Below are 27203 nucleotides of genomic sequence, written 5' to 3' on the forward strand. Positions count from 1 at the left end.
ATTGTAACGAAAAGTTGAATTTGTTCATAGATTTATTGAAGAAAAAATAGTATTATACTGCGTGAGATAGGAGCTTGATGCTTGTGCGTCTTTCGAACGGTTTCGTGCACTGTAAATATTTATTTGTGATTAACCTAGACCAGAATGTAACGACTTTAACAAATTGTAGCAACACAGCGAATTGAAGCTAAAATATATAACAAACTTTTCAATATAACGTTTCTTGATTGTGTTTTTATACGAAAGAAATTTTCACCACATCTCCTATAATTTGGGAATTGAGGCGATTCCCATCTTATACGTTCTCTCGAAGCAAAGATTACTATTTGGCGTATTAATTGAAAATAATGTTCTTAAGCCAATATATGAACGGCATGACTGATCGGTATGCCGATACATTTCTTTTCAGGGAAAATGTAAATGTCGTTAGTTTTGAAGTGTTTCCCCTTATCTAGACAGATGAAGTAAGTACGGATATGATTGATAAACGGAATCTAGTTTGCTAGAGATGTTTACTAAAATATGAAAGTAACGAATGATCACACACTACAATGACGTCATATTTCTCTATCAAAAGATAATAAAAACGTGAGTAAAATATTTGAAATTGTGTATAGCTTTTGAAATTCTGATTTCTTATCGTTTTTACAAGTTTCTATGAGAAAAAATTAATTAGCGAAAAGTTATAATCATCTAAAATGATGGAAGTATAAATTTCGAACATTTGGGGATCATATGAGAGAGTATATTTAAGTCATATGCGAGACATGGTTGTATAATTCACAATATCTGTATATAGGATTTTTTCACTTATGCCAGTCTAGTTCAATATCATTTATTATAAATCATAAATTGATTCTAATACGTTTTTAAATTACCGCGTTTCACTGTTCTCCTTCACCATCTGTCGAACTGTTATACGATCAAAAATGTCTTAAACGCCTACAAGTATGCAATCTTGGAGCATCACTACCAGCGATATTGCAGTATTTTAAAATTCTGACTCAATTCTAAATCAATTCAGCCCAAAACCAGTGTATTAATAATTTTAGACCTTGTTTTTCTTAATTATCGCTTTGATACTGATAGTAATGAATTAATATGCATGCCATATAATCAGCCCAGACCTCCCGGATGTGCAACAACACCATTGACCAAATGTCATCACAATAGATAAATCAAGAAAATCCATCATCGTTTCTTTAACCAGGATTATATTTTATTCACCATAAGTACACAAAACATAGAAATTCTTCTCAATTACAACGGTTTTGCTCGATTCGTTTTGCGTTCGCTACGTTCGCTTATATTTGCTCAGTCTTCACCTTCCCACAGCTCATCACAACAGCAATGTGACATCCTTTCAAGCTGGCCATAAATTACTACAATCTACAAGGTAGGGAGGAGAGGGAGCCTGTCTTGTGGCTTAGTTCTGCTTTATAAATAACATGCTTACAGTCTAATAGGATCACTATTTCGTATAAACGCAGTACACACGCAAACACGCAAAAAACTCTACACTCTTAACGGCTACGGGTTCATTTGGTGGTGGTGGTGGTGGTGTGGAGCGTGCGCTCCCCGCTTAGCTACAGCTCATGAGCGGTGGCGGCGGCGGTGGCATGTTGGGATCGTGCAGGATCACGCCCCGATGTCCGTGCGGATGGGGCAGCGTGCGTGAGCTGGACGCGGGATGCAGCAGGGAAGCTCCACCGTACGGACCAGGTCCACCGTGCTGCTGATGCGGATCGTTGCGAGTGGGTGGCGTATTACCCTGCCCATTGCCGTGGTACGACCCGTACGAGCTGTCGTCCGAGTGTGTCGAGTGGATGCGGCGCGTTGCGGCGTACACCGATTCCGGCCGGTCGGTGCGGGCGAGCGTGTTGATTACCTTATCGCAGCTGCACGTGTTTTCGTGAGAGGGGGGGAAGAAGAGGTTCAGAAAAGGGAACTAAGCGTTAGAGAAAGAACAGTACGTGAGTGAGGTGTTGCGTGGTGTTGTGGACGGTTCGACGCGCCTCTACACACTTACCCAGCCTGTTCGTGGACATCGCGCAAACCATCGGTCGAGCAGGCGGGATTGTTCCGCACGGAGTAGATGGGCTGAAAGCCGGTCTGGCCCGCTTCCGAGTGGCTTGGCCGTGGGGCAAGCTGCTGAGAAAGATGGTCGGCCAACTGTTGCTGCTGTCGCACGGCACTACGCATACCGTAGATGCTTTCCGAGCGCTGATGCAGCTGATTCTGTACGTTCTGGTTTTGCGTGTGCACGTGTGGTTGCTGTTGCTGCTGCTGCTGCGACACTCGCAGCGGGTATAGGCTCTGTGCTGGGACCAGCATGCCCGGGCGCAGGGTAGCCGTGGCCGCTACGGTAGCCGGAATCTCCTGATGCAGTGCCGTATTGCTCTTAGCGTACACCGACTGCGAGCGATTCAAGTTCGAGCGGGACATTTGCGGACTCTTCCCAAACATGGACTTGCTGGCAGCGCCGTAGATCGGATCTAGCGGTTCAATCTTGATCGTCGGCTGATCGCTGCTCGCGTACATGCTGTGGCAGAAGCGCGACGGCAGCGTTCCACTGTGGTGCCGGGCGTTTTGGAACTTCCCGACGACACCCTGCGCCGCGGCCATCTTGCTCACATCCACCGTGTAGTTGTTCGGCTCCTCGGCAGCAACGGCGGAGATGCTTGAGCTGTTGCCGCTCTTCGATTTGCTCTTGGATTTCGGTTTCGGCGTAAACACAAACTGATGGATCAGACCGGCAATGATGCCGCCGAAGAACGGCCCAATCCAGTACACCCAGTGGTTGTCCCATTTGTTCAGCACAAACGAAGGACCCAGGGAACGGGCTGGATTCAGGTAGGGCATCTGCAAAGAAGCATCTCTTATTAGTATATCAAGTTGTTTAGAACATTATTATAGTGTAAAAGATAAGACACTTACCGATACGAAGCTGCACGCACTGTACGCCGCACCGATGACGATCGCGGACGATCCGAAATACTTCTTGAAGGAACAGGTCGAAATGAGGTACGCCAGCACGACGATGAAGGTGAGGATGAACTCGACCCCGAACCGCTCCCAGGGTGCTAGCTGTGCGCTGTGCGAAACAGCTGCCTGTAGATTACCTTGGTAACCTGGAACTGTTACACTGTTGCAAGGGAGAGATACAACAAGATAAAAGGATATTAGCATCAAAGTGGCCTAGGGGAAATTATTCCAGTTTTTGCTTACGAATCTAATAAGGATATTTAAGGATTAGAGCAAACGCTCGGTGAAGAAATGTTCTTTGAAGGGGTGCACGGTTCATTGAAGAGATTGAGAAGGTAAATGCTACGGGCTAAGCCGGGAATTGCCGTCTCATCCAGGGATGATTTGCATATTGCAAGATCAAACGATAATCAAGCGATCACTTATTCATCACGCCCGATTTTCCATGAACAATGGCTAAGAAGGATCAATACGACAAACCGGAACCACAGGAGTCATTGTGTCTTGTGGCAAAATAGGGAGTGATTCGGTTCTACAAGAATCAAATGAAGCAATGAGTTTCATTTTTTAGCTACTGTATCAACCTGTTCGCTTTCACTTTTTTTTTATTCACCATACGGCACAATTAGCCGTTCTATTCAAACCATTCTCAAACAACTGTCATCAGCGGCGGCAAAGAAACCACACACACACAAATACTGCCCATTCATCCATCACTGTACACGTGGTTCACTGTGCGCTTCACTTGCCACTGATGTTCCGATGAAAAGTTTGATAAATCGTTCCCGATATCCGGTTTGGCGTGTTTTATGCGTGGCTCTCCCTCCTTTGGACAGTTGTGGGAGCGACAACAAGTGGAATTTAATTCAATTACAACACTGCGCAACCTTAAAATTCATTGCACATTAAGCCAATCGACGGCGACAGGGGTCCATCCACCATTGGAGGGTTTTTTTTCGCAATTTTAGACTCTATTGTGCGTGACCATCCCTTTTTTTCCTGGTTTGGACAACGCGAAAGGGTCGAGTGGTGCGAAAAGTGTGTTCGAGAAAAAAACCCCTAACCCGAGGGGTTTGAAAACCAGTTCCGGGTTGGCAGAAGGTGAAGAAGGCACTTCCGCCGGTTATGCAATTGGCGAGCTGAGGATTTTTTTTGCTGTTGGAAAGAAGGATATTCTCCAGGGATAGGAAGTGGATTTTAAAGTTCATTGCTGTGTAATTGATACATGTGCCGGGAGAAGTGAGGAGAGAAACTATTTAAACACCACACTGCACTAGCTCGACACTCTCGTAATCTGTGATCATACCAAGTCCTTCCGCGTCCTTCCACTTGCAGCATCCAGCAAGGGAGAGTCTATAGAGCTAACCGCAACACAGGAGGGTTGGCTTTCCAATGCGCATCGACGAGGTGAAATTGGCCAAGGGAGAAGCCGGGCTGTGCGAACAGTTGTTTGTTTTTCTGTGACCTCCGCTGTTCGGAACAAGCAAGGGCGCGAGAGAGCATAAGGGGCGCTACACCACGCCGGCATGAACCTTTATTTCCCCCTTCATACAAAAAACACAGGGCGCAGTGGGTTTGCAGGTCAAAGCAGTTTGTTACACTTTTTTTTAATACTTTCGACCAATCTAGGGTTTAGGGACAAGTGCGCATTACGCCATGCATTCGTTTCTCATGTTTTTGCGCACGGAATGGACCATCTAGCAGGAAGTGCAGCATTGCAAACATTGGCCAATCGGTCGACAATTTTGCAACGGTGCAATAAATTTTAAAACCGCTGAAACTTTTACGATCACAATCAACTCAATGTTCGGGCTCGAATTGATTGTAATTGCCCAAAGTGGAACGTTTTGTCCAACGAATTATTTTCGCTTCACTTTGTCTCGAAATGTCTCTCCGCAAGGCATCATTCTTTCCTCCGACTCGGTCCAATTTCACTCCTCCTCAACGTCAACGTCTGTCGATGACTTGAAGTGGTCGGAAGATAATTGATTCGTTAGCTTGCTTCCGCTGGCTTGGGTACGGAGGCACTTTCTTCACACCATCGTCACCGCCCAAACCGCAACCGACATCTTCACATCTGCCACGAAGCGTTCCTTGCAATCCTTTCCCGTTGCGACTGCCTCCTTCGGAAGTGCATAATTGTTGGCATATGCAGATGTTATTCACTCGACGACAATCACTTCCTCGTTCGAGTCCAATCCAGTGTGGCTAAGCCAATCGAACAAGTACCGTCCCTCTGCGAAGTGCGAGCCTCGCAGCAACAATAACAACCACCCGATGAGGACACGAGTTGCGCCCACGGGTGATTGTGGTTATTATTTATTTGCATATGGCACACAAACGCTAAGACGAGCTCTCTCGCACCATGTTTCGTGGGGTTGGGAAAGGATAAACCCAAAAACCCAACAGGGGGAGGAAATATTTGCTTGGTGTGCTTTATTTTGGGTGGAAAAAGTGTATCATTTCCATTGGAAAAATAGGCGAACGGTGCAACCCCTGAGCAGGAAAGCCGGAAAATACACTCGAAGTGCGTGTTATGGTGTCTATTGTTTGGCTTCCGTTAATCAGCAAGGACGACCTTCGGAGGGCATAAAAAATAATCATCCTCCACTTTGGCACTTGTTTTCGCGCGAGATTTATGGCCATCGTTAGGATCGAGGAACATTTTTGGTGCATTTTGGGTGTACTTTTGTGAATGCAGTGCCATCCGGCGCCAGGGAAAGCATACAAGGATGTGAGGGATGGGTGTTAATCTGGCACTCTTTTGTTCTGGCTGGATGGAACTGTTGGACTGTTTTTTTGATGACACAAACTACACACAGGTCGATTAAACAAGTGGCAAAGAAGGGTATAGGGTGGGATGTAGAAGAGACATTCACTTGCAGCACGGCCAGCATTTCCAGCCAAATGTCGATATTTGTGACGTTCTTGTGAGAAGAAAGACGGAATCAACGTTAACAAGCCAACAATGCTAACGTTTGCGTTTCGAATCACGTCCCGAGTGTCGATCTTCCGGCGCCGGGAAGAAAACTCAAACCAACCCTCCGGCCCGATCACATCAAAAACGTCAACCCGTCGTCGGCGCAGTGTCTGAATGCACGCTTAGGCACGATCCGGAATAAATCAACCAACAACAACCATTTCCTTTCTGTCCTTGCTTTCAAATAGAGAACGTGAGGAAAGCATCCGCTACCTCTAATGCTATTATCGGCAGGAGCATGGCAAGCGTTCTTCCTTTCTAACAATGTGTTTGCACTCGCCCCAAAATGACTTAATTGCAACAAAACCACCGCTCGGGGACACCGTTTTCGTACGGTGTTGGTTTCGGTCGTGCCAAATTCGTGCAATCAACGACTGCATCGCTGAAAAACCCCGACAGCCAAATCTGCATCGCTCCCGCACTAGGCAAAAAACGGTCACTGGGACGCATAAATTAGCAATAAAATTTAACAATTACAAACCCACACCCTACGGGAACGGGAAATTCATCCCGCACAATGCATACAAAATACGCATGTCCTCACCGTTGCACGACGGTCCCGAAGTGCGCGGATCCCAGGGAAAATTGATCCCGTCAGCGGTGGTGGTGGTGGTCGCAAAGTTTTGTGACGCGCAAAATATGCAAATTGATTGTTGGCTCTGATGCTGCTACAAATTTTAATGCAAAATTGCAGCTGACGAATGATGGACCGCTTTCGTGTTTGTGTTGGTTGGCCCGTGGGAAAAATAGCTTCCAGGTACGGGTGCGGGGTGTTTCCACTTTCCTTACAGCAAGGCAAAGGCAAGAACCAAACAACAAAAAGTATGAGAACGTAACAATAAACAATAGGAAGAGAAGAGCGTACGGATGGGCGATAAAGCATCCTTCCCTTTTGGCAGTAACAATTAAGCGGCGAAGCGAACGAGCAGCACCAAACTGGCAACTGGACACCACAAATTACTGCCCAAACGGCACACGAAAGTCTCCGCTCCATCCGTCCCCACCACAGCCAATTGGTAGCAAATTGATAAGAATTTCATTAAACTTTTACTTGATTCCATCGTCCAGTACCCATTCATTTGCATCTTTTCGTCTAATTATGCTTTGCGGTGTAAACAATCGAGGTGAACGTGAAACAGTGAATAAAGGCACAGGAGGCAAACGCAATGCGAACGATGCAACGAAGCAAAGTTCAGTGAACTTATTCGGGGTTTAATGGGATATATTAAACATAAAATATGCGTGCAAGGGCAAATTTTGGACTGCCTTGTTGGCGTGGTGTCGTTTCGGTTATGGTGATGGATCATAAAACCGACCTTCGTGTCCTTGACAGAGAAGGCTAACGGTGCTCGTTTGCGAGGTTCACCGTTCTTTTTTCCCATACATATTTTTAATAAGAAAATAATTGCTTGAAAAATGTGTTCAAAAGAAGAGCATGATAAATCATAACTCAAAGTTTCGAGGGAATAATGTAATGAGTTAATGAGGGATGATGTTTACCATATATATTGTTTATATTTTTGACACTGAACAGTTGACGATTGATCGGTAACTTTTACTTTAAAACGTAACAATATATTATTCAAGTGAAAAAATACAATAAGAATAGAACATTTGATCATATCAGCACATGCAGAAGATTAATTTGGAGTACTTTATATAAATGAAGTGCATAAACGGAATATCCAAACATGAACCGCATTAAGATTTGAAAGCTGACAGGACCGGTAGCTCGTCACCACATAGACGAATATGATACAAGACCGAATTGGAACAACACAAACAACTTATAAACAACATCTCCTTATCCATTGTCCAATTCCATACAAACTGTGCATAGTTTACAATACCAGCGATGTGTACTTTAAACACCTCTGAGGCACTTTCACGGCCTCACTCGTCGTCGTCACTCGATCATCACGCAAAGATAAATAAGCATGACCTACTCCATCGTCAAGCATCGAAGAACCCCCATCGCCTGTCTGCCACCAGCCATCAAGGACACCTTAGTGAGCTTGTTTATTTTGAGATCTTTTAAATGATCCTATCCGTCGAAAACAAACACCATACAGCGCTCCCCACCACGGTTTCCACACAACCACAAACAACGATGGATCGTGATCGAGCCGTTCTGATATTGAAACATATTGATGGATTCTCCCCGTCTTCATCCGGAATCGCCATCTTCAGTTCATCAGTTCGCACGTGAAATGCATTCATACGGGTGCATCGTGCCTCTCCGCCAGCACGTGGAAGACTTCGAAGACGTGCCGCAACAAAAACGAGGGGCACGAGTAATGCTGCAGCGTTCCGCATCGGAGAAGGGGGAGCGATAGAAAGAGACATTTTTCTCGAGTGGGTTCTTTATTATTAAAAATATGTTCTCCCTTCATCCACTCGTCCACGTTCGAGGAGGCATGGAGATGTCAGTGTCTCCCGCGAGCCCCTCTCGGGTGACAAATCAGGGCACGGCAGAGCATCCTTCTCCAGTTGCGTCTGTCAGTTGACACTCGAGCGCGGTTCAGGAGGCATCGCTGCGTGCACATAATTATGCGTTTTGCCTCTTGCACTGCAAATGTCCCATCGTATTCATAAAGAGCCATCAGCAGAGCCCCCGGCATGACAAACGATCGTGCCCTGGGCTCGAGGTTGCTAACCGATGGAAGTGATATTCTATACTTCCGGATTGCTCATGCATGTTTTTCGCCGCCCCGCTTCAAATAATGCAGGCAGGAGGCTCAAGTGGCACTCGTTGTGATTCGTTTTTTTCGAGTTCGAATCCACTCCGGCCCGATAAAAGTGAGTTGCTTTCCAGGCAAAACATGTATACACATACTCGCATAAAAAAGGAACAACACCAACGTGTGTAACGTGTGTCGGTAGCAGGGGGTGTGGTGGGGTTTCTTCCTCTTCTTCTTGTTATTTTGCTGACATCTCTCACCAGAATTCACCGCCCCGAAGGAAGTCGGCATTGTATGCATTCGCAGCACACATGCACGTGCACTTTCCAGCACGCTGCACTTTCTTCGGCCTGGCCGCAAGCCTCGTTAGGGTGCATTGGGGTGTGGCGGTTTTGCTCGTCTTTCCCTGCCATGCTGCCCCAAGGGCGACCCCGTTTCTCAGCAACATCCGGAGGTGCCCATTGTTTTTCGGGATGCCATTTTCCGCCCCGCAAAGGTGAAAAAAAAACAAACGACAACGAACAGCAAGAAGAGAACGCTGTGCATATAAATATTTTCATCCCGCTACATAATTCTTCCGAAATTCTGAAGTACCGGCACCGGCGGCAGCTTTCGTCACAGCGCTGGTTTGCGGAAGCCGGTTCCGCTCGAAAAAACGCGCGCTGCGAATTGAGGTCGTTGCCACGTGAGTGCTGGCGTTGCCTCTTCTGGTGGGCTTCACACTTATCGCTGCACTGCACCGGAGTGCAGGGTGAATATGTATCACCAAGAAATGGGCTGAATAATGTACGGTTTGTTAAATATTGTGTGACCGACTTTTTTAAGATTTTTTTTCTTTTACAAAAATCTGGCAGATTGTAGTAAATGAATAGAGATTCACTAATTTAGTACTGTTCAATAAGATTGAAGTTAGCTAAAAGACCACAAACATCATCTCAAGATTGTACGGTGGGAATGAAGTAAAGCGCCTAAAAGTATGCAACTCCAAAACCAAGTTTCGCCTACTGCCGAGACAATTTTAGAGGACTTGTGCAGACAGAAGACAATAGGCTCTATTATTAAACTAAAAAAAAACGTGTTACATGTACGATTAAGAATTACATTTGAATTTGACGATTTTTCAGCTATGAATTAACATTAAAAAAATGTTTATAAACAGAATACAACACGTCCAATGCGCGAGATGAGTTGAACATGTATGAAGACTCTTTCCGGAATAGATTTGTCTGTTTTCCATTTGAGCAGATGGCCTTATCACTCAATGAATGATAACTTAGACTCGAATCAAAATTAAATATCTTTGATCGAATTCGTGTGAAGGTAGATGAGCGAATACATTATACTAATTGGAGTATAATGCATAAAATTTGATCACCCAAGCATGCAACTGTATCTTACACCTTGTGGCGTGTCACTATAAATTACATAAACTGCAAAGCAACTTTTATATCAAATGCCCTGCAAAAGCTTCAAAGAAATAATGCATAAACTCAATTCAAATTCATTCGCCCGAAAATTCCCTTATTAATCCAGATACATGATAAGGTGCTTTTTAGTGCTAAAGCGAAGATATCATCAGCCGCAGCAACGTGCATGCGCGGTCGCGTGGTTACACTTTTACAAAATTAAACATGATAGACAGTCTTCTCAACCACTCCCTCCCTCCGTAGCAACCCTCCCCTCTTAGAACGGCCATCCCCTGGCCCATCGTCCCTCGGCAAGTGCATTCGAACATGCAGTGCCACCTTGCAGTACCGGCTGTGCTAATGATTATGAGCGAAAGAAAGTGCTTTTCCTCCATTAGATCGGACTGCCGGCACGCACCCTTAATGCATCACGATCATGTACTCCCTTCCCTCCCGTAAGGTGCATCTCGATCGAGCGCAGGAAGCAGCGGTACCGCATTAACATTCAGTTATGATGATTATTACCGGTCCCCTGCCGGGTGGAGACACTCAACCCGATCCCGTCCGAAAACGATGCCCGAAAACGTACCACGAGATAATTACATTACATTTTCGGGTTTGCATTTTTACACTCGTCTTCCAGTCGGTCCAGTATGGAAGGACCAAAAAATAAAGCACACACACACACACGCGCGCACTCACACGCAAGCGATTCCTTCATTCCATTACATTTGTTTTTCCATCTTTTCACGCGGGTGAATAAAATTGTGGCAAAGGCAGGCCGGAGCGGAAAGTGGGAGACACAAAAAAAGGTGGAATAAAGCGTGTGGACAGAGGTCGTGCAGGTGTCATCAGAAGGAATGAAGAGAAGCAAAAAAAAAACAAACCGGAACCATTTTCGCTTGCTATCAACATCCGGCCACGGACGATGGACCCGTGTCAAAACGTGGCCGGACACATTTCACTTTAGCGGATTGGACCTGCTCTACCCTTCAGCAGCGCGGACTGTCCTCGTGTCATTCACGTTGACCATCGTGCAGAAAAGCAGCCACAGCAGCAGCAGCAGCAGCAGCACATACACACGTGCTTTCCTGGACCTGCCAACGAACTGCTTCTCCTTGTCAAGGATTAAGTGAGGTTCTTACGTTGTTGCTTACGGTGGTTTGTTTGCTGCCACCTCCCAGCGGGTACTTCCAACTCCCTTCTCATGTTATTTACTTTTCAGAATTTCATTCATCATCAGCCTCATCATCATCATCATCATCGTCAACGTTCTGATACGGGCGATCCTCACGAGAGGCTAACGAGGGCCCTACTTTGCACCTCGTCTCGCGTCTTTGCGGGCGAGGATCTTCACGTGTTTCGCGAAAGCGGTTCCGCCTTGCCTTGCATCCCGATACACACGGCACTGCACACTGCACGTCCGGATATCTGTTCGTCGTTCCGAAGCAGGAAGATGAATGGTGTTGGATTACTCTCTGTGCTCTGTCGCACGACCGGCTACCGGATGAGCCGCTTCCGGGTATTTTCCGGTACGGCACGCTTGGACCGCTTGGGCAATGGAGCAACTTGTTCGGCGCCTATTTCCGCTTTCTCCTATTAAACAAACTCTGTGTGTGTGCGTTCCTTGTTTTTTTTGCTCTCTTCCTTCCAGTTTTTGACATACTTCCATACATCAGACAAAAACACTCTCCGCTTCGCTTCGTTGATAACCTTTTTTGGCCCACCATCGGTATGATGGTCCTCCTGTTGAACGCAGCACCTGGTGCTAGAGGACCACACCGTGCACCATGTTTTTTATGAATATTTTGCATTTCTTTTCAAGTAGAAGATTCTATACAAACGGAAAAAACAGACACACATACACACATAAAGACCAAGATCTCATTCCGATGGTGGCACACTGCTCGGTCCCATCCTGGTTTGAATGCCAGGTGGAAGCTGTAAGCGGCCCATTCGAACCCAGTGTTTTGCGTGTGGTACAGCACAGGAAAAGGATGTTGCTGTTAGAGGAACAACCTGACATTTGGTAAATGTCTTGGATGTTATGCTTTGAGTTTATAATGAAAAAATTGATTCAATGTTTTTGTTATTCTATAATAATGATGATGGTTTATAATGTATTATCCTTCATCCTTATGTTTCTAAATATTAAGCAACACCAGGAATGGAACATGTTGAAAATGTTGTTCTTAGGATTTTCAGAACAGAGGTCAGTTTTCATTTTATTTATGCTGAGATTTAAGATCCAAGAATTACAAATTAAAAAAAATCAATGCACATACAAATTTAGTAGGATATCCAGAACAGAGGAATTAACTTAGGATAAAGTTATATAGTAAGTTGGAGATATGTGAATATGAAATTTCCTTCGAGAAAGGAAGAACAAGCATCTAATTAGTGATGTTGAAATTAGAGATTCATCAATTCAAAATTATTAAATTCTTCCTTTTTATCACCTTTAACCAAAAACTATTATTTTCGTGGATTTAAAACAAAGATCTAAGTAAGAGCATAAATCTGGCTTCGATGACATTTGTTTTAACAATGATGAATGATGATTCCATTAAAATATACTTTAATTAAATGTACAGCAAAAAAACTGGAGAAAAACTATGTCGTCCCAAGCATCCGGAGCAAAGATGGCCTAAGCCAAGTAAGGCATAAATCATGCAACACATACACTTCATGGTTCCGTGACACACTCCAATGCGATGATGGAATTTGAGAGTTTTTTGGAAAATTAAATTGAAACCTACCAAATGTAGCGCAATGTTCTTTCCTTCTCGCCAGAAACCAGAGACACAGTTGGCAGCGAGCGTCACAGCATTCCAACAGCGACCCGGCAAACACACTACTCATACCCCGACAGATGCTGCTACCATGGGGCGTGTGTGTATCGCATTATTTATGCCTTTTCAACTGGCTTTAAAAAACTGTCCAACTTACACGAAATCCGCTGCCAGCGTCGAGCTTGACGTCAGCAGCTTTTTCGTACGAGTGTGTGTTAGATCCCCTAAGCTTAGGGTTAGCTCAAAATTAGTCTCTTCAATTTCATGACCGCAAACGATGAAAGCGATGGGTTGCATACCTCAGCAATGCATTTGGTATTAACCCCCGCCCCCCAGGCAAAAGAAAACTAAGGGAATTAAAATGAAAGAAAAAAAATACCCTTTCATACAACCAGTAGACGATATGTCTTTCTCCGGTGAACTCTTTTTGCTTGAATGCTCGTTTTGTACATCCTAACCCACGGCTTGCACTGACAGCAGATGATCACCTTCATCCTGCTGCATGAAAGGAAACTCATAAACGATCCAGCTTAACCTTTCACATGCCCACACCACACACACACACACACGCTGCAACTTTCTTCGGCTCTTTATCTCGGTCCTCCCCGGTGCCAAGTAAAAGCGATGAATGGCGAAGCCTTATGCTCCTTCGGTTAGGGGAAGCAAAAATCTTATCCCGAAAAAAACTGAACTGTAAAAAAGGGTCGGAGGTTTTCCGGCTCTTGGTCCCGCTTCTTCCAAACCCTTTCGTACGAAGGTACTCTGCTTCATCAATGTTCCCCATCCCTTCAGCAATGGCATTCCCCGTGCCAGGAAATATTTATTAATAGTTCAGGATCTTTCACTCCCGAGCCCTCGCCCGTTGCTATGGAGCCGTTGTATTTCATCTTTAAGATGCTTACTACACTCCACACCCAAAAGCCAGCCCCGCCATAGCGACATCCGACCGGATGATCTGCCGTAGCTGCTAATGATATCCAAGAAGACACCCAGAGCCACGCGCACATATCAATCTAGATCATCTTCGCTTCTGGTGCAGTGCATTCCGATGGTATGGGTTGTCTGAGTATGTGTGTGTGCATGTTTTGTTCGATCTTTTTCTACATTACTTGGCATCAGCTGGTTCGATGAGCGGAGGTAGACAAATTATAAGAAAGAAAAAACGCATAAAGAGCTGCTTAAGAAGCTTCCTTTTCTTCTGCAGGAGATTGATGCATCCTAGCAGCAGTCTATTGCTAAAGAGCCTGCTTCCGTTCAATATGAATGGGTTATATCTTGTACATTTGATGAAATTAAGCATCTTGCTCGACTTTGCAGGCTTTATCTTTATGATAGCGTATGGTGATTGGCATATGGCATCTTTCAAAGATGTGTTGAATAATTTGCGTTACACACTTTTGGACAATACATCGTTAGATATACGTTAAGAAAGTATTCATTAAAATGAAAGATAAACTTGAAATTATTTCAACAGATTTTGGACCTATAAGTTATAAGGACTCGTTTCCGTTCAGTCACTATTACATATAATTTTGACTTCACAAAACCTTATCTTCTCACAATACTTTGAAACTAAAGATAGAAAAACTCAACTGCATTGCTTTCTAAAAATTGATACGCATACTTCAATGGTAAACTTATTTTTAGAAAACACAATTAACTTCGCAAACGGTTATTAACCTTGAGCTCGACGAAAAACCACTAAACGCAAAGGGACTGCACGCTCCGCCATTACAAATGGCACTCCAAAAGCAGACAATTTTCCTGTCCCGATTTTTTGCTCTTTTTCCCCATTCTCACTACCCAAAACAGACGAACAAACGAACACATCTCGTCGTCGGAGATGTGATTTTTCGCCGAAAACTCTTTGTGTCTGGTCGGGCAACCGGGGGACCGTGCCGAAAACATGTCGAGTTAATTTTGGCAGGATATTCATGCGTGACTTGATGCTGCGGCTACGACACTGCTGGGAAAACCTGATGCCATGTAGTGAGATTTTATTTGCGTTTCCACGAATGAGAAACGGCGCACGGCACAGTTTTGTGTGTGTGTTTGCTGTCTTTTTTGTTGCACAGCATTCCCTTGAACTGGGAATACACATTGCCATATCGTGCAAGAACAAAGAGCGTTGTTGTGTCGTTAATGCATCGTTAGCAGGGCGTTTTATTAGCGCTGTTAAAAGGTGATATCACTGGCATGATGAACAGCAAAAGTGATGGGGAGATTTGTTGAGAAATGAGCAATGGAAATGAGGTTCAAATTTTCCATGCAGCTCCAAAACTTGCTCTTGGAGCAAACTCAAGCAATGAGCCAAGAAATCATCAACATTTCTGCAGCAACAGTAAGTCATGAGGTTTCAATGTCAGATTTAAAAGATTAACACCGAACCGGAAGCGTTAAGGTCCAGGATTAGCTCTAAACTGACACCTTTTGATCGGATTATGCTGAAGGCACAAATTTAAACATCAACGCCAGATCCATTTCGAATTCTAGTAACGATAAACAAATAGATTTTAGCTCCCTATAACAAACAGAGCCTCTCATTCATTCATTAATCTTTAGCATCAGATGCTTTGCTCTACATTCTTCAGCTGCATCCTCCTTCCATCTCCTGCATGTGTGCATTGGGCGAATTAATGTGTTATTAATGTGGTTTCGATGTACGTTCGATTTGGCGCCAATTCCACCAACTCCCAGCAAACATACCTTGTTGCCAACAAAGCCACAAGACAAACAAAAGCGTCCCGGTTCATCCTTCGGACGGGCTCCTGTCTGTCTATGCCGTAGGGACACTAAGCATGCGCGCAGAATTGCATTCGTGCTGCATCATTCATCGTCGAAGATCGCCGAGCGAGAGAGGATATTGAATGGTCTCGGCGCCAAAGCATTTCGGGAAGAAAGGATGCGTGTGTACATTGTGCTGTCCTGCTGCCGTATCCATTTTATAGAAGTCGTACGTAGGGTCCTACTGTTTACTTTTCACACCGAATTGAGCACAAGGTCACCTTTGCTCGGCCCCTTTTTTCCTTACGTCTTACGCTAAGCGATTTAAATGCCCAGGAACGGGAAGATAGAACGTATTACGTCGTCAACGTCGTTTGATATTCCCCTTCTGCAGTTCCGGCCGGGTCTGCCGAACAGTTCCTTTAGCATTAAAGAGAACAACCGTAAACAATCCCCGTTCCCCCGGGTTGGTGTTCCTATTGTGTTGTGGGCTTTAAGAAGGACGCATCCAGCAGCGATGATACAGCGATCCCTGAGACGTCACGCGTGATCTTTCGTGCCATTCTTAAGGTTTTGGCGCTTTCTATTGACTGTCCTGCCGAAACCTCTGTTGGCATTGCGATGCATTTTTCCATGAAAAAAAGAAGATTTCTATCATTCCTATTCAAAAACAAAAACCAACCAGAACGCCAGGCGATAGAAAAGAAGCAGCAGCAGAATCGGAGTGGCGTGTGGCGTTTGAGAGGCGTAGGGAACGAAGGGCGAAACCAAGCAACAGAATCACTGGGACAGGGGCAGCTGTTTCCTCCGAAGATGGTCGTTCGTGTGCCTGGCAAATGCAACAGGCAAAGATCGGGTTTGATCTGTTCACGGTTCAAGAAGCAAACGGCACCGAGCGCGCTGGCACGGGAACAAAAGAGCATTTGTGGTCCAGAAGACAACGAGAAACCAATCCCAGAAGATGCAACAGATTGAAACACACTGCAACGAACGGCACATTTGGCCACGCATGGCGTCCCAGAGCCGTCCTCCTGCGCATGAGAATTACAAACGGAACGGAGCGAGACGTTCGCGAGCGGCAAGCCTAAGGTCTAAGGCAACACCAATCCACCATCGGCAAACTGTTGCACATCATTCGCACAGCAGTGCCGGAATCTGGGAACTCGGGTTCTGATTCCTGTTCCTGTCAAGAAACCACGCGAACGGTGAGATCGAGCGAAATCTGACACCATCTGGACAATGCCACGAAGATCGAGCAAACGTTCTTCCGATCTGTAAGGGGCTTCGCGTCTTGCACCGTCGTCTTCCGAAGATCCCGTTCCTTGAGGGTGGGAAGAGATTACGTTGCTTCAAACACATACAGACACATATACAAAACCGTATTTCGTAATCATCTTCGCCTTTTGTTCGCTTTCCACATGCGCGCATATCCTTGTCACAAAAACACAGCTTTCCCAGGGATTTCCCATCCTTTCAGACAGATCCTTGCGGTTCCGTTCCCGTACAAAACCCTTTTGCCATGGCGTTTAATCCTTTCCACTGTCCTTTCTTTGCCGTTTCGTTTTTGTTCTACCATACCAGCGCCCGTCGGACAGTGGATGCAATTCTGCATAAGGGCATGAAAGGGGGAAACATGGCAGAACCTAGAAAACCAGCTGGTGTGGTACGAATAGAATGTACGCACCGGGAATCGGTTGATTGGCAACCACCACGCTATTGTTTAATTGTCCGGGTCTATGTCCTTTCTCTCCTCACAGAGCTAGAGCTAGAAACGGATTGCGCTCAATTGCATAGCCCTCAGATTGCAACTGACGAGTGCCACGGTACGCACTACGCTTGTCGTCCTCATCACTATTGACAAAAGCCGTGAAAGGATTCCGAGCAGAATAGAACACTCGATCGTACATTGGTTAAAAGGTTCGAGCAAACCGAGACCGATCGGGTAAAGCTGTCCCATCGCGATCGAGCCAATTGCAATCGGAGCAGATCCCTAAAACCCTTCCCTCGACAAAGCTGTCTTGCGCCAAATTACGACTGGCAGGCCAATTGCTGGGTCCATCTGCGAATGCAATAAAAGTAAATTCACCGTGTGTCGCAGGGTTGCATTTGCATCTATTGTAGTTATGGGATTACTGGATGCAGATTGAATAATCAGCTGTACAAATGACATATGCATGTTGGTTCGGGTTTATTGATCAAAGAGATCAACGCGCATAGAATTGGAACGAAAGGATCAACAACGCCACACTGGTTCAATGTTGCGCCCGTATATCTGCTTGAATTGCTTATGGAAATGTCATTTTATGACCCACGAGTCTCTCAAGGTTGCTATAGAGATATTCAAATGATGATACTATTGTGTTTTCAGCAGATATCTGCTGTTAGAATTTTTGAATATTGACATTTGTTACACGCACATAAAGGACAACAATTTATTGAGAAAACATAGCAAATGAACTTAATCAATCATTATGAAATGTTTAATCAACTTCAACATCAAACACTCATCGTGACTGGCTTATTGAAGACGATGTCCCAACAACCGGTTGCAGCTACAAACCAAAACCGGTGGTCAATCATTGCCACTGTGTCACCATCAATCTACGAACGGTTTTGTCTACGCTCCTCTTAATTTGACATATTTGTTTTCCGACATCAATCGAAGCCACATTGAGCAAGTCCAGGGATTGAGGGATTGATTCTCCCTTCCGGGCACTGTGCAGCGCACACATCATCATGTACAGAACGTCATCTCGCTGGCATCCCACAGCGAAGCAGGAGACATTGTATGCCGTCTGCGCTCAGCTTCGGGCACACGCATGAAAGCAATTCATCACTGTCCCGGGTGCATCTTGAAGACGTTTTCGCCAGCAGCCCCGACGTGGTCCTGCCAAGGACGTACACCGAAACACCGGATGGACACAGGAATGAAGAGTGTGCATCAGAAACACACACACACAAACAGCAAGAACACATCGGCATCATAATCGAAGCACGCACGTTGTGCCACCCGGGGAGACCCACTCCAAGCGCGCCGCATGGTCCGGGCGAGCGTTCCGGGCTACAACAACAAAACAACACGACAAAACAGCAACCGCAAATGACTGCGAAGTGAGCAAAAGTGGCACAACAACAGCAACAGCTGCCAGTTTTACAGCGCCTTGGCGTTGCAAGGCCTGCACTTTTGGGTGTTTTGCATCGAAGAATGGTTCTAAAAATTGAGTATCTTAGGTGTTCTATTTTGCCGATGTGATTTAGGTGACGCAGTAATCTCTCAAATTCGTCTTTACTAGGAAACGCTCAAGTCTACCAAATGTTCAGGGTATAAAGAGAACCCGAAGAATGATTTTCTTTTTTAGAATTATTTTCTCATGAAGAAAGATGTATTCGAAAAAAAAGAAAAAAAAAAACCTAACACTCAATGATTGAGTTTCCCACCGGCCACTTTTTGCTGCTTGCATCACAACAAGCACCACTGAATCCTCGACATCTTGAGCGACTCCTACAACATGCTGCGAGGCTCACACAAACACGCTTAAGGCCGTAGCCGTAGCCCTGGGAAAGAATTGTTGATGAAAAGACAAAAAACTAATAACGCCTTCAGAGCCTTTGCAGGATGTGCGCAGATGGCACAAGGCAGAAAACATCTCACGGCTCTTGGGTCCTAAGACGTCCGGCCGAAGAATAGCTACAATGTATATGCGGCTCTAAGGACTGCTGCAGGACTTCCGTTCGTTGTTCGCTCGGTGCACCTTGGTTGGAACAAATCAAATCGGGCCGTCACTCTGTGCAACACATCCTGTTTCCTGCAACAACCGTGGCGCTGAGCAGCCGGTCGCCCCGACTGCACTGTTGGACATCAGGCCATAAGGATGTAGGCCATCGAATCACGTGCATTTACCCTGCCACTGGAGGCATATGTGCTGTGAGATTTAAGGACAAATCCTTCCGGTTCATCAACTTTTAAACTCCCCGGGAATAAGCGACGCAAAACGCATCGAATTTAGATCACATCACAGAACTCCCTCCACTCAACTCAATTCAAAGACAACTCGGGTGGAGACCCCCTGCAAACAAACGTTCGCTTCCAACGCTGCAAAGATCGAGGCAAAACTTCAACTCAACCCATATGCTTCCCCGTGCACCGCACTGTTATCATCATCATTATCGAGCAGCCCGCCTTGACGTACACACCAAAGGCAAACCCAACCCATGGCGTCAGCGAGATGCCCCCAAGCGCGCTCTGGAATGACACAACTCGTTCGGCTCCCTCTTTTATCCCCCCCCCTTCCCCAGTTTGTTGTGCTTTTTTACTCATTCAATTCACGCGAGAATCCCTACCCTTATCCGTCCCGTATGGCTGTTTTCGCTATTGCTCGCTCAAACTCGACCACCACGGCACTTGAGGGATAGCGATAGCTGGTCGGGAAGCTTGCCATTGAAAGGAGCGCCCACCCCACCCAAAAGGCAGACGATTGGCACGAGCCGCCGTCGGACTGTGGCGAACGCAACGCGACGCTGGTCTTGGCAGCCGGAGCACCTGCCCCGAGAGCACGGCGTTTATCATCCATAAATTATCATCAGCAACAGGCTCTGGTCGGCACAAAATTGAGGTTATATATGCCCGCCGTACGCTCGCACACACACAAACACACAGTCACAAAAACACCGGGCCCGGGCCCGGGTATCGCTTTCGCTCCGGTTCCGTGCACACGGCGGCGCCCAACTCGCTGCTCGCGTTTTGGGGAGCCACGTGCTGTAGCGCAAACGGAGCGAAAGGGGTTCCTCATCATTTGATGCTTCTTGGTTCTATTTCCCGCTGTCCGTTCTATTTCCATTTGCTGGCTGGCGACGCTCGGTTGTTGCGGCGTAAATAAGGAGCATCTGGTGCAGCCCACCCGGGATAACGGGGGGATAGGGTGACTTCCCGCAGCTCGGTAGGCAAAAAGGAGGTTGGGATTTTTTTTGTTTCTTCTGTTGTTAGCAAACCACTTCCCGCAACACCTGGGGCTAGGAAGAGTAAGGGACGTTTGTTTCGTAAGTGATGAGGTTTTTTTCACTTTGGCAAAGAGCTAAAAAGAAGCTCTTCCGGTGTGGAATGGAGGGACGAAACTGAAGCCCAAACCTACGGCGGTGGGCAACAGCATTTATGTAGCATTTATGTGACGAGGGGGAAAGCGTTCGGCTGCGATGCATTAGGTCAGTTTGAGGTCTCACTTTCGGGAGGCCTTGACCTTGATCACTTGTTGAGATATGTGCTGGTTTTGTTTTTATGAGGTTTTTAATCCTTTTTACTATGCTATTCTTCCCCACCTGCTCGTGCAACCTCATTAAATCATTTAACTATTAAATTTCTCGAGAAGTAATTGAGCTTACACTGTTGTTTGTAACACATTTAAAATGTTCTAAAACTAAAATCAACTTCAAGAATCAAGAACTGCGATGCGGTTCCATTGCAACTTCTACAGAAAACCGTCCACTTACCCATAAAGCATGGCTGCACCGGCGATCGATCCACCGCACTGGGCCGTAATGTAGAGGATGGCCCGCAGAGCCGATATCTTTCGTGTCACCGCCAGGGCCATGGTGACAGCTGGATTTATATGTGCGCCTGCAGGAAGGGTAGGAGAAGAAAACGAGAGGAAGAAAAAAAAACACACACACATATGTAAGTTTTGGGGTTGGAGACAGTGAGATCGCATTTAAGTACACCATTACATCCGGTCAGCCGGTGCCGGTCCAGTGCAACTCCGAAAGGATGCCGCCCTGCACTTGTTGATTTGAGCATGCACATTTATGAATGCACGGTGCCGTCTTCGCCACGCGTGCCAACCCCGTGCAGCTGCCCGGCCGGCCCCGTAGCATAATCGGCAGCGGCTCCAACGGCTGGCCCGTAATGAATTCAGCCGATGCCATTACGATGCCCCGGTCTGTCGCTGGCAGCAAACGCACGCGCGCGCGTTCTCTTGCTGGCCTCATTCTTGCGATGCTTAGATACACTGTAGGTAACTCTCTGGTTCATGCAGTATCGATCGATATCAGGGAATGGAAGGTTTTGTGCTTATTTCACTGACTCGTTCTCTCATACCAAGAACTCTGGTAGCAGGATCAGATGAAGATATTATTTACCGATAAACAAGCCGAAACGGAGATACCGCCAGGACAGGAAAACGATAATTATACACTGCACGGTTCGGTGTGGTACGGAGTGCAATTGAAGCAACAACAAAAATACGTAAAATCGATAAAATATTGTACGATAAATATTGTTCCATTACATCTTTCCTTCCTTTTTTTTGGTTCGATTTGGTCCAATTTGTCTTTTGCTTTCGCTCGCTGGCGCTCTTGTAATTACTGCAACCACCTCACTAGGGAGGCTCATAAATTTCCCATTTCTATCGTGATCCTTCTGCCAGTGACACAGCTGTGGGAAATGGTCACGAGCCTTCGCGGTGCGAACCACCACGAGCGAGATGTGGGTGAGAGTAAATTAATAAATTACAACCGAGCAGGACGAGCGGACGAGCACAATTAAAAAATGGGAAAATTTCCGCCTAGATAAACATTCGAACCTTGCATTTTTCGATGCGAGTATGGATAGTATTTATTTAAGGGGGAAAAAATGGAAATGTAAAGTAAACGTAACATGCTTTTATAATGGGTCGTTGTGTGTAAAAACGAGCTTACTATTAGTTTTGGCAGCTTTATGGACCATTCCCTAACATGTTGCTTATTCTCACGCTACAGAACCAGCATACCTTTTGCGCGTAATTTTAAGGTTCCAATTGCCTTGTTTAAAAATGCTTGGAATTATTTTATTGACTGAAGCCCCACATCCTCTGTACCTGGTTGAAAAGTCTCACGCCTTACGACAATCGTAGCTTCAGCCGGGAAAGACCTACATCTATAAAACGGTTTAAAACAGTATCTACCAAAACATACCTGAGACGTGCAGAAAGCACTGCGTCAGCACGATGACGATCAGGCCGGAAGCGAGCGAGGTGGCCAGCAGCAGGGAGGAGACGCTCGCTCCAACGCCCGCACCGGCAGCTGCACCGCACACGACAAACACGTAGAAGAACGAAGCCAAACACTCGGACGTGACCGATCTGGAAGGGAGAGAGGAGAGAAAATTTGGTAGAACGGCAGTTTAGCACATACACACACACACACGCATACGGGCGGCAACATTTGCATTCTTCTTATCTGGCACCCGGCGAACGACTCGGGGAGGTCTTGCCATGCCGCGGCATCTAATGTCGTTTAGCGTTTTCACACACGTGGCTGGTGCGTCGGAATGCTTATGGTGACTATCGGCATTATGGTCGGAGTAGCAAAAACAAGCTTGTTCTACAAGAAGCTCTGTGTCTGTGGGTGCCTGTGTTGGCCGTCCTTATTCTTCTCCTATTCATCCCCGTTGTTTGCCTGTTGCTTCTTCGAGGGAAAACACACACACACGGAGCAAGATGCGCTTGCTACCAGGCTTTTACCCAACGACCCAAAGACAAATACCTGGAAGACGGTATTGGTCGTCCTTCGGCGCAGGATCTCCATTATCATCTGAGATTGTCGCCCAGATGTTCATCCCATCGCTCGTCGGCGGATAGGAAGGATGATGATAAATTTTATTTCCCTTGCAAGAACAACCAAAAGGAGCAAACGCAAACGAACAAACCGGTATAGGGTACGGTGCAGCCGTGGCAGTAGCAATAGCATCGATCAACCGCTGTCACACTGTTTAAACAAACCAACCAACGACGACGTCTACGACGTGGTGATGATGATGTCCCTTATTATTGTGGACGATCATTAATTCTGACGATGATAGCCAAACATGCAATATTCGCCCGAGCAGCGAAAATGCGATCCTCGTTGCAGTCGGGAATTTACGGGGCGAGAAAACACGGACACACATACACACTGTTTTATGGTTGCAATAAATTGTCGAATCCCAACCAGGCCTGCCTGCCTGGATGCAACCGATCGGGACCGGCGCTGACAGGGTGGGTGTAGGCTGCTTTTCGCGCAGTTTATTCGATAGCATTTAGCCAATTTTCGTGCAGCCGTCATCCGGTGGGGGAGATGGTCTTTTGAGTGAATTTCAAACCCAAAAAAAAATAATAATCGACATCCCAAGGTCAGCACGTATGGCAGCAGCCGTTCATCGAAACGACAGATCATTTGCTTTCGAGTGGAATTTGGCGATCGTGCAGTATGAGGATCGGGCAGAGAGTGAGCTAGTCCCTCTGCGTGTCTGTGTATGTGTAACGTTTTTCGAAGGTTTACGTTTTTGTCATCTTAACGGTCTCAACTACCTTCCTTTCTTCCCGCCAGTGGTCACCCATTACGGGCCTGGAGCCGTTTGGAGCTATTTTAAGATATCCTTTAACCATTTTCGCCAACAACCCTGTCTCCTCGCTCAATCCCCCTCCTCGTGCGCCACGGTACACCAGCGCGTCATACACATTTGTTACACATCCGTCATGCATTTTGTGTTGGTTTGGGGTGTGTGTTATGAATTTTCTTCTGTAGGTTTACGCGTGCTTTGCTTTTGACTCTTTCCGTTCACCAAACGCCATCACTCAAAAACAAAACCGAAACCGATTTTGGAGGGCCACTTTTTTTTTTTGGGATGCTTTGTTGAGAGTTTTTCATGTCACAGTGTTTCGAACCAAAAAACCAAAAACCAAAAAAAAAAGCAGTTTGAAAACAAGAAAGATGAAGCATTCAAACGACGCGATGCACGTTTTACGATGCAGATGTTTTCGCTTGCCGCGGTTGAGCTCTGTGGACGGGCGCGAAACATGCGCGCGACGTGTACACGCGATTGCGCGTCCGTTTTCAGACCGTAAAGGCAGCGACGATATGGGGACGCTGGGAGTTTGGTTGTTAACGAAAGAAGATCTTTTTTTGAGGACATTTTTTTGGTAGAATTGATGCTGTATGTAAGATTTTTTTTTTGTAATTAAAGATTTATTGAAAACGGAAATGAAGATTTTTTTGTTCTGTTGATTGATTTTCGTATTTGTATTCGTGAGTTTTGGTTTTGTAAGAAATCGTGGTACTTATACTCATTTATCTGGTAAATGTGTGTGTTGTATGGTTGTTTTTTTATTCAGATGTATAGTTTTGTTTTATGGAAGGACAACTAAGGACTGTTTAAGACAATTTCTAGTTTTCAACAATATTTTGTGTCAGCTCTTACTAAACATTTATGAATTATTGCATACATCATTTAAATCAAACGCAACTGCATTATCATTGTAGCATAATTTACGAATGATTTTTTGAGATCAATCAATCAATGGAATATTCAAATTACTTATTTACTTCAAATGTCATAAAACCTACATTGATCAACAAAGATATTTGAATGTTATACGTTTGGACTTCAACTGGTTGAATAAAACCATTCATTCACATTGCTTTCAAAGCTCAGCACATCGTAAACATTAAAAAGCAAAAATAAATATCTTTTAAACTGAAGCAAATTGTCTAGTTGCTGGACTTTAACAAAAAACAGTTTGTAGATCTATTCCTTTTATAAATTACCTGAAAGAAGCCGATGAACGATCATTACTTAAACTTAAGTTTGTTTACAACTTTAAATGGGCTATTTTGGTTACATTACCCCCGGCTTCGACAAAACGCGCTCTGTTTTGAGACATCTCAAATTATCATCGCTGAAGTGGAAAGAAATAACTGCTCCATTTTATTCCTTTCAATTAATCCCTACCGTCGAGTATTATCTTGGGCCATCGACCGCCCCGTGCCATCGATCATAGAGAGTGAAATTAAATTTTAATAGACCTATCATAACAACAACCACAAGCCGAACGATGGTATGCTGTCCGTCTTGAGGGTGTAGCGGGGGAAATAGTTTAAAAGTGTGCATGTTCCAGCACTATCAAAGACCAACTATCCACCATTTCGGTAGCTCACACTTAAGCTATCGCCTAGCCCCAAGGCGAGTCACCGATTCAGTCAAGCGTCTCACTGGCATTAAAGAAATGCCAGAATTAAGCCAGAGAGGCGCCAAGTGGAGGAGGAAAAAAAACACACCAAAAACACAAGCCAACCAGTAGACAATAACACTTGACTGCACCTTAGCCCTGCAGTGGGGGAGATCGCCGTTCCGGATGGGCGGAAATGATAATTGCCTATACAAGTGATTAATTAGCGACGTTTTCCGTTTTCATACGGCCTCCGCCCCGCACAGTCGGGACGAATATAATTGATTCTTTGAATGTGCTTTACGGGAACCGGGAGTAGGATGTAGTTGGAATTTGAACGGATGATGGAAAACCGGGTTGGAATGGGAATTGTTTGTTGTCGAGCTTTCAACGAACGGTCTGTGTAATACGCACCTCCAAAGCTCCAGCGTACGCAGCTCCTTGTGCATGTTGGCACGTCCCTGCACGGAGAGGGATAGCTTCGGGCCCGGATCCTTCCGGAGCGTTTCCAGCCGCTCGAACAGCTGAACGATATGGAAATCGATGTTCTTATCCATTATGTGACAGTGCGACTCCTCCGAAGTCGTCGATTGATTCATTGCAAACTGAGCACTTGGTACGGTGAAGCACTTTCAGAAAAAACGCCACTAATGTCACTGCTTTAGTACGTTAGTAGTTTGTAGAAACACACTAAGTGATTTGTTTACACTTTATTTTCAATCACATAAATAATGTTTAATCACTGCTGAGAATACTCATTTGTTTCTTCCAATAATTAAACACAGCAAACTGGCCACTTAAAATCTCACAAACACTACCATTGCTTGATATCGATGTACTGAAGTCACTCTAGATACTGATCAACACACAACGTCCACGGAGCGAACAAGGAGCGAACCAAACTGTACGAAAAACACGTGCGTTCACGGTCGCTGCGTTGCGTGTTATGATCATCCGAAATGGTGTGGTGCGCTCGAGAGATGCCGGTTGGCCGGAGCAAACATCAAACATGCTGCCGTTGCTGCTGTTGCTGCTGATGCGGCTGATGCTCCGCAGAGTCGCGCGAGCAAACACAAAAAGGTTCGGAGCGGCCCGAACACGGCCCGAAGTGTGCGCTGCTTCGTGCAGCAGCTCCTCCGAGCATACAGGGCTTATGCTTTCCCGGCTTTGGTACATCTACGCCCGCGATACGGCGAAGGGAAAGTACGGAGGGGATTCCACACGGGGTAGGTAAGGGATTTCCTGACCTACAGCCAAGGTACACACACCCCAGGATGCGCTCCCTTTTTTTCGGCTGTCCCTCCGGTGCGTGGCGCGCGATACGTGAGAGTTTTATTTATGGCGTCAATATTTTAATTGCTTCATGATAGAATAGGTCACTTTTATGCTTGTACTCCCAGCTGGAATTCCCTCCAAAGCGGCCGTAGGCGCTGGACGTGTACGAGATTCGGGAAATTCGGCATGCAATCGATGATTTATGGTGGGGCCTACCGTGGTACGGAAGAAAATTGCGTATCTGATGCGCCTTCTTGTGCTGTGTAAACATTCCCCCCCGGCTTTCAACACTCCTTTCCTCCGTTCGTGGTGTGGCCGTTGTCGTTAAGCTGTTGATGGGTGAGTAGAAATGATATCTTAAAGATGGGGATGTATTCTTTTGTCGAGAAACTGATACGTGGTTAGCG

General features: G+C 45.7%; 1 protein-coding gene across 2 annotated transcripts; it reads right to left on the minus strand.

Moving 5' to 3' along the window:
* Window positions 1-1203: 1203 nt before the first annotated feature.
* LOC120959157 (neurogenic protein big brain-like) lies at window positions 1204-27203 on the minus strand. 2 transcript variants are annotated; one of them, XM_040382344.2, is made up of 6 exons: window positions 25936-27202; window positions 22511-22677; window positions 21053-21179; window positions 2938-3145; window positions 2030-2862; window positions 1204-1898 (listed from the first exon to the last, which is right to left on the minus strand). In XM_040382344.2, the coding sequence occupies exons 1-6, from the start codon at window positions 26118-26120 to the stop codon at window positions 1583-1585; spliced, it is 1836 nt and encodes a 611-aa protein (XP_040238278.2). In that variant the 5' UTR covers window positions 26121-27202; the 3' UTR covers window positions 1204-1582. The 2 variants fall into 2 exon arrangements, with proteins under 2 accessions (XP_040238278.2, XP_040238279.2); XM_040382345.2 differs by having other exon boundaries at window positions 1809-1948; window positions 25936-27203.

The sequence above is a fragment of the Anopheles coluzzii genome, chromosome 3 (genome assembly GCF_943734685.1).
Source record: "Anopheles coluzzii chromosome 3, AcolN3, whole genome shotgun sequence".
Taxonomy (NCBI): domain Eukaryota; kingdom Metazoa; phylum Arthropoda; class Insecta; order Diptera; family Culicidae; genus Anopheles; species Anopheles coluzzii.

Bases quoted from the DNA above. Each gene is read 5' to 3' on its own strand.
- LOC120959157 (XM_040382344.2), bottom strand. From the start codon at position 26,120: ATGAATCAATCGACGACTTCGGAGGAGTCGCACTGTCACATAATGGAT. The intron at 21,180-22,510 runs GTATGTTTTGGT...CCCTTCCTGCAG, and splicing joins GTGCTTTCTGCACGTCTCAG to GCGCACATATAAATCCAGCT. The intron at 2,863-2,937 runs GTAAGTGTCTTA...GCTTCTTTGCAG, and splicing joins GTGCGTGCAGCTTCGTATCG to ATGCCCTACCTGAATCCAGC.